Source organism: Oncorhynchus clarkii, unplaced genomic scaffold (assembly GCF_045791955.1).
Source record: "Oncorhynchus clarkii lewisi isolate Uvic-CL-2024 unplaced genomic scaffold, UVic_Ocla_1.0 unplaced_contig_7012_pilon_pilon, whole genome shotgun sequence".
NCBI classification, from domain to species: domain Eukaryota; kingdom Metazoa; phylum Chordata; class Actinopteri; order Salmoniformes; family Salmonidae; genus Oncorhynchus; species Oncorhynchus clarkii.
In genome coordinates, this window is record NW_027258293.1 from 52,501 (window position 1) to 64,692 (window position 12,192).

The window sequence follows — 12,192 nt, forward strand, 5'->3', positions numbered from 1 at the left end:
TCAGTCAGTCAGTATGTCATCCATTCAGTCAGTCAGTATGTCATCCATTCAGTCAGTCAGTCAGTCAGTATGTCTTCCATTCAGTCAGTCAGTATGTCTTCCATTCAGTCAGTATGTTTTCCATTCAGTCAGTCAGTCAGTCAGTATGTCATCCATTCAATCAGTTAGTATGTCTTCCATTCAGTCAGTCAGTATGTCATCCATTCAGTCAGTATGTCTTCCATTCAGTCAGTATGTCAGTCAGTATGTCATCCATTCAGTCAGTCAGTATGTCATCCATTCAGTCAGTCAGTATGTCTTCCATTCAGTCAGTCAGTCAGTATGTCTTCCATTCAGTCAGTCAGTCAGTATGTCTTCCATTCAGTCAGTCAGTCAGTATGTCTTCCATTCAGTCAGTCAGTATGTCTTCCATTCAGTTAGTTCAGTCAGTCAGTATGTCTTCCATTCAGTTAGTTCAGTCAGTCAGTATGTCTTCCATTCAGTCAGCTCATTCAGTATGTCTTCCATTCAGTCAGTTCAGTTCAGTCAGTATGTCATCCATTCAGTCAGTTCAGTCAGTCAGTATGTCTTCCATTCAGTCAGTTCATTCAGTCAGTATGTCTTCCATTCAGTCAGTTCATTCAGTCAGTATGTCTTCCATTCAGTCAGTTCAGTTCAGTCAGTATGTCATCCATTCAGTTACTTCAGTTCAGTCAGTATGTCATCCATTCAGTCAGTTCAGTCAGTCAGTATGTCTTCCAAATACCTATTTAGATAGCGGAATAGGCCTATTTAGATAGAGGAATAGGCCTATTTAGATAGCGGAATAGGCCTATTTAGATAGCAGAATAGGCCTATTTAGATAGCAGAATAGACCTATTTAGATAGCGGAATAGACCTATTCTATTTAGATAGCGGAATAGACCTATTTATATAGGGGAATATACCTATTTAGATAGCGGAATAGACCTATTTAGACAGTGGAATAGACCTATTTAGACAGTGGAATAGACCTATTTAGATAGCAGAATAGACCTATTTAGATAGCGGAATAGACCTATTTAGATAGCGGAATAGACCTATTATATTTAGATAGCAGAATAGACCTATTTATATAGGGGAATATACCTATTTAGACAGCAGAATAGACCTATTTAGACAGTGGAATAGACCTATTTAGATAACAGAATAGACCTATTTAGACAGTGGAATAGACCTATTTAGATGGCAGAATAGACCTATTTAGACAGCAGAATAGACCTATTTAGACAGCGGAATAGACCTATTTAGACAGTGGAATAGACCTATTTAGACAGTGGAATAGACCTATTTATATAGGGGAATAGACCTATTTATATAGGGGAATATACCTATTTAGATAGCAGAATAGACCAATTTAGACAGTGGAATAGACCTATTTAGATAACAGAATAGACCTATTTATATAGGGGAATATACCTATTTAGACAGCAGAATAGACCTATTTAGACAGCGGAATAGACCTATTTAGACAGTGGAATAAACCTATTTAGACAGTGGAATAGACATATTTAGACAGCGGAATATACCTATTTAGACAGTGGAATAGACCTATTTAGATAGCAGAATAGACCTATTTAGACAGCGGAATAGACCTATTTAGACAGCGGAATAGACCTATTTAGACAGTGGAATAGACCTATTTAGACAGTGGAATAGACCTATTTAGACAGTGGAATAGACCTATTTATATAGGGGAATATACCTATTTAGATAGCAGAATAGATCTATTTAGACCGTGGAATAGACCTATTTAGATAACAGAATAGACCTATTTATATAGGGGAATATACCTATTTAGACAGCAGAATAGACCTATTTAGACAGTGGAATAGACCTATTTAGACAGTGGAATAGACCTATTTAGACAGTGGAATAGACCTAGTTAGACAGTGGAATAGACCTAGTTAGACAGTGGAATAGACCTATTTAGACAGTGGAATAGACCTATTTAGACAGTGGAATAGACCTATTTAGACAGTGGAATAGACCTATTTAGATAGCAGAATAGACCTATTTAGACAGCGGAATAGACCTATTTAGACAGTGGAATAGACCTATTTAGATAACAGAATAGACCTATTTATATAGGGGAATATACCTATTTAGACAGCAGAATAGACCTATTTAGACAGTGGAATAGACCTATTTAGACAGTGGAATAGACCTATTTAGACAGTGGAATAGACCTATTTAGACAGCAGAATAGACCTATTTAGACAGCAGAATAGACCTATTTAGACAGTGGAATAGACCTATTTAGACAGTGGAATAGACCTATTTAGATAGCAGAATATACCTATTTAGACAGCGGAATAGACCTATTTAGACAGTGGAATAGACCTATTTAGACAGTGGAATAGACCTATTTAGACAGTGGAATAGACCTATTTAGACAGTGGAATAGACCTATTTAGACAGTGGAATAGACCTATTTAGACAGTGGAATAGACCTATTTAGACAGTGGAATAGACCTATTTAGACAGTGGAATAGACCTATTTAGACAGTGGAATAGACCTATTTAGACAGTGGAATAGACCTAGTCTAAATTATATTGACTTTCTATTTTGCAGCTCAGGCAGTTATTCTAGACAAGGCTCTCCTGTGTCTTTAAAAAAAACATTTTATTTAACCTTTAACTCGGCAAGTCAGTTAAGAACAAATTGTTATTTACAATGACGGCCTACACCGGCCAAACCCGGGCGACGCTGGGCCAATTGTGTGCCACCCTATGGGACTCCCAATCACGGCCGGTAGTGATACAGTCTGGAATGGAACCAGGGTCTGTAGTGACGCCTCTACCACTGAGATCCAGGGCCTTAGACTGCTGTGATACAGCCTGGAATGGAACCAGGGTCTGTAGTGACGCCTCTACCACTGAGATACAGGGCCTCAGACTGCTGTGATACAGCCTGGAATGGAACCAGGGTCTGTAGTGACGCCTCTACCACTGAGATACAGGGCCTCAGACCGCTGAACTAGGGTCTGTAGTGACGCCTCTACCACTGAGATACAGGGCCTCAGACCGCTGAACCAGGGTCTGTAGTGACTCCTCTACCACTGAGATACAGGGCCTCAGACCGCAACGCCACTCAGGAGTCCCTTCATCATTCTCACACAAGTCATTTCCTGAAGGTCCAAGCCTCGATACAGCGCCATCTACTGGTATGACGGCGTTAGTGAACGCTGCTGTCAAACAAACTCTAGACTTTTATTATTATTATGGAAATGAACCCGGAAGCTTCAAAACGTCTGGCCTAGAGTCGCTAGATTGACTAGCCAACCTCCACGAGCTACGTTTGGTTCATGTGCTTTGCAGATGCCACATTCCTGACACAAGTTGGTAGGTATAAAACAAGATGTGTAACCGAGTAAAGTAAGAATTCGACATGTAAACGCTCCTTCATCGTCCTGACACATCCGTAAAACACACAGGATGTTCACCGAGGTAATTTAACATTTACAGCTTCTATTACGATCCCAACAATTTACTTCTGGATTTTGTTCCGTTCCTAACGATGCGTAGGTTCAACCGCTGGGCAGCCATCTGGGTCCATGGCAGCTGTCTGGATCCATGGCAGCCGTCTGGAGACTCTATGGAGCTGAAGACCATCTGCTTTGTCCCCCCCCCCCCCCCCCCAAGCTGAGTAATCTGCTGCCAACTAGTCCAGTCAGTCTGTCAGTCTGTCAGGAGGTCTTTGATGTTCATCTCAACTTGGAGCACCATCATCTCAACCTCTTCACTTCCACATATCCCCCTCCCTCTCTACATACCTCCCCCTACACATACCTCTCCCCCTCCCTCTCTACATACCTGCCCCTCTACATACCTCTCCCCCTCCCTAATCTACATACCTCTCCCCCACCCTCTCTGCATACCTCCTCTCTACATACCTCTCCCCCTCCCCCTCTACATACCTCTACATACCTCCCCCTCTACATACCTCCCCCTCCCTCTCTACATACCTCTCCCCCTCCCTCTATACATACCTCCCCCTCTGCATACCTCCCCCTCTGCATACCTCCCTCTCTGCATACCTCTCCCCCTCCCTCTCTACATACCTCCCCCTCTACATAACTCCCTCTCTACATACCCCTCCCTCTCCACAAACCTCTCCCCCTCCCTCTCTACATACCTCAACCTCCACATACCCCCCTCCCTCTCTACATACCCCTCCCCCTCTACATACCCCTCCCCCTCCCTCTCTACATACCTCTCCACATACCTCTCCCCCTTCCTCTATACCTACCTCCCCCCTCCCTCTCTACATACCTCCCCCTCCCTCTCCACATACCTCCCCCCTCCCTCTCCACATACCTCCCCCTCCCTCTCCACATACCTCCCCCCTCCCTCTCTACATACCTCTCCCCCTCCCTCTCTACATACCTCCCTCTACATACCTCTCCCCCTCCCTCTCTACATACCTCTACATACCTCCCCCTCTACATACCTCTCCCCCTCCCTCTCTACATACCCCCCCCTCTCTACATACCTCCCCCTCCCTCTCTACATACCTTTCCCTCCCTCTCTACATACCTCCCCCTCCCTCTCTACATACCTCTCCCCCTCCCTCTCTACATACCTCTCCCCCTCCCTCTCTACATACCTCCCCCTCCCTCTCTACATACCTCCCCCTCCCTCTCTACATACCTCCCCCTCCCTCTCTACATACCTCCCCCTCCCTCTCGACATACCTCCCCCCTCCCTCTTGACATACCTCTCCCCCTCTCTCTCTACATACCTCTCCCCCTCCCTCTCTATATACCTCTCCCTCCCTCTACATAACTCCCTCTCTACATACCCCTCCCTCTCCACAAACCTCTCCCCCTCCCTCTCTGCATACCTCAACCTCCACATACCCCCTCCCTCTCTACATACCCCTCCCCCTCTACATACCCCTCCCCCTCCCTCTCTACATACCTCTCTACATACCTCTCTACATACCTCTCCCCCTCCCTCTCTCTCTACATACCTCCCCCTCCCTCTCTACATACCTCTCCCCCGCCCTCTCTGCATACCTCCCCACACCTCTCTACCTCTGTATACGTCTGCATGCAGAGTCTCAATTGGGTTTTTGTCCCATATAGTGAATTCTTGGTTAGTGAGTGGACCCCAGATCTCACAACCATTCTCCCTCTACCTCCTCCACCCCTCTCTCCCCCTCCCTCCACCCCTCTCTCCACCCCTCCTCCCTCCACCCCTCCACCCCTCCCTTCACCCCTCTCCCCCCCCCTCCCTCCACCCCTCTCCCCCACCCCACTCCCTCTCTCCCCCTCCCTCCACCCCTCTCCCTCTCTCCCCCTCCCTCCACCCCTCTCCCCACTCCCCACTCCCTCCCTCCCTCCCCCACTCCCCACTCCCTCCCTCCCTCCCCCCCCTCTCTCCACCCCTCCCTCCAAAACACACAATATAATGGTGTCGTGCCAGGGGTTCCACACGGTCAGACTGCTGAAAGTCAGGACGGGACCTTTCAGCACTAAAAGAAGAAAGCTCTTCCCGACCTGAGACTGAACTCCCCAAGGTGGACTCATTCTTTAAACACACACACAGTAAAGGTATGAGTCCTACGACAAACACTCTCACATGAGGTTCCAAACACCACCTCATTCCCCGTCAATGGAGATGCACTGAGTGTTTTTACTGAAGGACTGTGAATGAATATCAGTCTGACCACTAGATGGCAGCATGTGAACATCTAAATGCCAGACCAGTACAGCCCATATATAGCCCTGTCCAGCCCAGCCCTGTCCATATAACCCTGTCCAGCCCAGCCCTGTCCATTTAACCCTGTCCATATAACCCTGTCCAGCCCAGCCCTGTCCATATAACCCTGTCCAGCCCCATATAGCCCTGTCCAGCCCAGCACTGTCCAGCCCAGCCCTGTCCATATAACCCTGTCCAGCCCATATAACCCTGTCCAGCCCAGCCCTGTCCATATAACCCTGTCCAGCCCATATAACCCTGTCCAGCCCAGCCCTGTCCATATAACCCTGTCCAGCCCATATAACCCTGTCCAGCTCATATAACACAGTCCATATAGCCCAGCCCATATAGCCCAGCCCATATAGCCCAGTCCATATAGCCCAGCCCATATAGCCCATATAGCCCAGCCCATATAGCCCAGCCCATATAGCCCAGTCCATATAGCTCAGTCCATATAGCCCAGCCCATCTAGCCCATCTAGCCCAGCCCATATAGCCCATCTAGCCCAGTCCATCTAGCCCAGCCCATATAGCCCAGTCTATATAGCCCAGTCCATCTAGCCCAGTCCATCTAGCCCAGTCCATATAGTCCAGTCCATATAGCCCAGTCCATATAGCCCAGTCCATATAGCCCTGTCCATATAGCCCAGCCCATATAGCCCAGTCCATATAGCCCAGCCCATATAGCTCAGTCCATATAGCCCAGCCCATATAGCCCATCTAGCCCAGTCCATCTAGCCCAGCCCATATAGCCCAACCCATATAGCCCATCTAGCCCAGTCCATCTAGCCCAGCCCATATAGCCCAGTCCATCTAGCCCAGTCCATCTAGCCCAGTCCATATAGTCCAGTCCATATAGCCCTGTCCATATAGCCCTGTCCATATAGCCCAGTCCATATAGCCCTGTCCATATAGCCCAGCCCATATAGCTCAGTCCATACAGCCCAGCCCATATAGCCCATCTAGCCCAGCCCATATAGCCCAGCCCATATAGCCCATCTAGCCCAGTCCATATAGCCCAGCCCATATAGCCCATATAGCCCAGCCCATATAGCCCAGCCCATATAGCCCAGCCCATATAGCCCAGCCCATATAGCCCATCTAGCCCAGTCCATATAGCCCATATAGCCTAGCCCATATAGCCCAGCCCATATAGCCCAGCCCATATAGCCCAGCCCATATAGCCCAGTCCATATAGCCCTGTCCATATAGCCCAGCCCATATAGCCCAGTCCATATAGCCCAGCCCATATAGCCCAGCCCATATAGCCCAGTCCATATAGCCCATATAGCCCAGCCCATATATCCCATATAGCCCAGTCCATATAGCCCAGTCCATATAGCCCCAGTCCATATAGCCCGTATAGCCCAGCCCATATAGCCCAGTCCATATAGTCCAGTCCATATAGCCCAGCCCATACAGTCCAGTCCATATAGCCCAGTCCATATACCCCAGTCCAGCATAAGTGATGGGAGAGGTAATGTGTACTCACATTTTCTATGACAAACGTCCACTCCTTGTCTTCAAACTCCTCTGCGTGGGGGTCCTAGGAGAGAGGAGAGGAAACAACACAGAGGTATTCAGACCCCTTCCTTTTCCACAGTTCGTTACCCTACAGCCTTATTCCCTCAATCTACACACAACACCCCATAATGACATTAATGCAAGTTAGTGCTAGTTTGACCACCAGAAGGCATCTTTGAGAAGCATTTGATAGTCTCCCATATTGGCATTACTATAGAATTTAAAACCTGTTTTTGTAATAACATAGCACAGGGGATTGATTTCAAGAAATTTGATTCATATTATGGTGTTTTATTCCGTGGAAAACGGAGAACGAAACCCTCAGGGTTTCCGTTAGGATGGCGTGGAACATATGTCGCTGTACAACGTGATGGTCGGGAGTAGGCCACAGCATAAGAGGATTGGAGGATTGTAAATTCATATCTAAGGGGCATAACATTTCCACACCCTAATTGTAGTGTAACCAATACTCATTTTGCCTATGGAAGGCAGACAGAATATCTACGAATATATATTTTTTCCAATGACGTGACTCTCCGCCAATAATTATAATGATTTATTTCTGGAGAAACCTAACTTGACTATTTAGCAGACATCACTTGCTTATATTCAGTCAACACACATACGGTTGAAGTCGGAAGTTTACAAACACTTAGGTTGGAGTCATTGAAACTTGTTTTTCAACCACTCTACAAATTTCTTGTTAACAAACTATAGTTTTGGCAAGTCGGTTAGGACATCTACTTTGTGCATGACACAAGTAATTTATCCAACAACTATTTACAGACACAACCTGATGAATACAGGCCCTGACTACTATACAACATGATGAATACAGGCCCTGACTACTATACAACATGAATACAGGCCCTGACTACTATACATCATGAATACAGGCCCTGACTACTATACATCATGAATACAGGCCCTGACTACTATACAACATGAATACAGGCCCTGACTACTATACAACATGATGAATACAGGCCCTGACTACTATACAACATGAATACAGGCCCTGACTACTATACAACATGAATACAGGCCCTGACTACTATACATCATGAATACAGGCCCTGACTACTATACATCATGAATACAGGCCCTGACTACTATACAACCTGAATACAGGCCCTGACTACTATACAACATGAATACAGGCCCTGACTACTATACAACATGAATACAGGCCCTGACTACTATACAACATGATGAATACAGGCCCTGACTACTATACAACATGAATACAGGCCCTGACTACTATACAACATGATGAATACAGGCCCTGACTACTATACAACCTGAATACAGGCCCTGACTACTATACAACATGAATACAGGCCCTGACTACTATACATCATGAATACAGGCCCTGACTACTATACATCATGAATACAGGCCCTGACTACTATACATCATGAATACAGGCCCTGACTACTATACAACCTGAATACAGGCCCTGACTACTATACAACATGAATACAGGCCCTGACTACTATACAACATGAATACAGGCCCTGACTACTATACAACATGATGAATACAGGCCCTGACTACTATACAACATGATGAATACAGGCCCTGACTACTATACAACATGATGAATACAGGCCCTGACTACTATACAACATGAATACAGGCCCTGACTACTATACAACATGAATACAGGCCCTGACTACTATACAACCTGAATACAGGCCCTGACTACTATACAACCTGAATACAGGCCCTGACTACTATACAACATGAATACAGGCCCTGACTACTATACAACCTGAATACAGGCCCTGACTACTATACAACATGAATACAGGCCCTGACTACTATACAACATGATGAATACAGGCCCTGACTACTATACAACATGATGAATACAGGCCCTGACTACTATACAACATGATGAATACAGGCCCTGACTACTATACAACATGATGAATACAGGCCCTGACTACTATACAACATGATGAATACAGGCCCTGACTACTATACAACATGAATACAGGCCCTGACTACTATACAACCTGAATACAGGCCCTGACTACTATACAACCTGAATACAGGCCCTGACTACTATACAACCTGAATACAGGCCCTGACTACTATACAACATGAATACAGGCCCTGACTACTATACAACATGAATACAGGCCCTGACTACTATACAACATGATGAATACAGGCCCTGACTACTATACAACATGATGAATACAGGCCCTGACTACTATACAACCTGAATACAGGCCCTGACTACTATACAACATGAATACAGGCCCTGACTACTATACAACATGATGAATACAGGCCCTGACTACTATACAACCTGAATACAGGCCCTGACTACTATACAACCTGAATACAGGCCCTGACTACTATACAACATGATGAATACAGGCCCTGACTACTATACAACCTGAATACAGGCCCTGACTACTATACAACCTGAATACAGGCCCTGACTACTATACAACCTGAATACAGGCCCTGACTAGTATACAACCTGAATACAGGCCCTGACTACTATACAACATGAATACAGGCCCTGACTACTATACAACCTGAATACAGGCCCTGACTACTATACAACATGAATACAGGCCCTGACTACTATACAACATGAATACAGGCCCTGACTACTATACAACATGAATACAGGCCCTGACTACTATACAACATGAATACAGGCCCTGACTACTATACAACCTGAATACAGGCCCTGACTACTATACAACCTGAATACAGGCCCTGACTACTATACAACATGAATACAGGCCCTGACTACTATACAACCTGAATACAGGCCCTGACTACTATACAACATGAATACAGGCCCTGACTACTATACAACATGAATACAGGCCCTGACTACTATACAACCTGAATACAGGCCCTGACTAATATACAACCTGAATACAGGCCCTGACTACTATACAACATGATGAATACAGGCCCTGACTACTATACAACATGATGAATACAGGCCCTGACTACTATACAACATGATGAATACAGGCCCTGACTACTATACAACATGATGAATACAGGCCCTGACTACTATACAACATGATGAATACAGGCCCTGACTACTATACAACATGAATACAGGCCCTGACTACTATACAACCTGAATACAGGCCCTGACTACTATACAACCTGAATACAGGCCCTGACTACTATACAACCTGAATACAGGCCTTGACTACTATACAACATGAATACAGGCCCTGACTACTATACAACATGAATACAGGCCCTGACTACTATACAACATGATGAATACAGGCCCTGACTACTATACAACCTGAATACAGGCCCTGACTACTATACAACATGAATACAGGCCCTGACTACTATACAACATGATGAATACAGGCCCTGACTACTATACAACATGAATACAGGCCCTGACTACTATACAACCTGAATACAGGCCCTGACTACTATACAACATGATGAATACAGGCCCTGACTACTATACAACCTGAATACAGGCCCTGACTACTATACAACCTGAATACAGGCCCTGACTACTATACAACCTGAATACAGGCCCTGACTAGTATACAACCTGAATACAGGCCCTGACTACTATACAACATGAATACAGGCCCTGACTACTATACAACCTGAATACAGGCCCTGACTACTATACAACATGAATACAGGCCCTGACTACTATACAACCTGAATACAGGCCCTGACTACTATACAACATGAATACAGGCCCTGACTACTATACAACATGAATACAGGCCCTGACTACTATACAACCTGAATACAGGCCCTGACTACTATACAACCTGAATACAGGCCCTGACTACTATACAACCTGAATACAGGCCCTGACTACTATACAACATGATGAATACAGGCCCTGACTACTATACAACCTGAATACAGGCCCTGACTACTATACAACCTGAATACAGGCCCTGACTACTATACAACCTGAATACAGGCCCTGACTAGTATACAACTGAATACAGGCCCTGACTACTATACAACATGAATACAGGCCCTGACTACTATACAACCTGAATACAGGCCCTGACTACTATACAACATGAATACAGGCCCTGACTACTATACAACCTGAATACAGGCCCTGACTACTATACAACATGAATACAGGCCCTGACTACTATACAACATGAATACAGGCCCTGACTACTATACAACCTGAATACAGGCCCTGACTACTATACAACCTGAATACAGGCCCTGACTACTATACAACATGAATACAGGCCCTGACTACTATACAACCTGAATACAGGCCCTGACTACTATACAACATGAATACAGGCCCTGACTACTATACAACCTGAATACAGGCCCTGACTACTATACAACCTGAATACAGGCCCTGACTACTATACAACATGATGAATACAGGCCCTGACTACTATACAACATGATGAATACAGGCCCTGACTACTATACAACATGATGAATACAGGCCCTGACTACTATACAACATGAATACAGGCCCTGACTACTATACAACCTGAATACAGGCCCTGACTACTATACAACCTGAATACAGGCCCTGACTACTATACAACCTGAATACAGGCCCTGACTACTATACAACCTGAATACAGGCCCTGACTACTATACAACATGAATACAGGCCCTGACTACTATACAACATGAATACAGGCCCTGACTACTATACAACATGATGAATACAGGCCCTGACTACTATACAACCTGAATACAGGCCCTGACTACTATACAACATGAATACAGGCCCTGACTACTATACAACATGATGAATACAGGCCCTGACTACTATACAACATGAATACAGGCCCTGACTACTATACAACCTGAATACAGGCCCTGACTACTATACAACATGATGAATACAGGCCCTGACTACTATACAACCTGAATACAGGCCCTGACTACTATACAACATGAATACAGGCCCTGACTACTATAC

The 12,192-nt window shown here is 45.3% G+C and overlaps 1 protein-coding gene across 1 annotated transcript in view; it reads right to left on the reverse strand.

Moving 5' to 3' along the window:
• Window positions 1-12,192, reverse strand: part of LOC139396491 (EH domain-binding protein 1-like) — a gene marked incomplete at its 3' end in the record, with an annotated part of 81,089 nt that overhangs the window by 47,911 nt on the left and 20,986 nt on the right. The window contains exon 4 of the mRNA XM_071143513.1: window positions 7,216-7,269. Coding sequence (XP_070999614.1) covers window positions 7,216-7,269 — 54 coding nt within the window. The remainder of the gene's footprint in view (window positions 1-7,215; window positions 7,270-12,192) is intronic.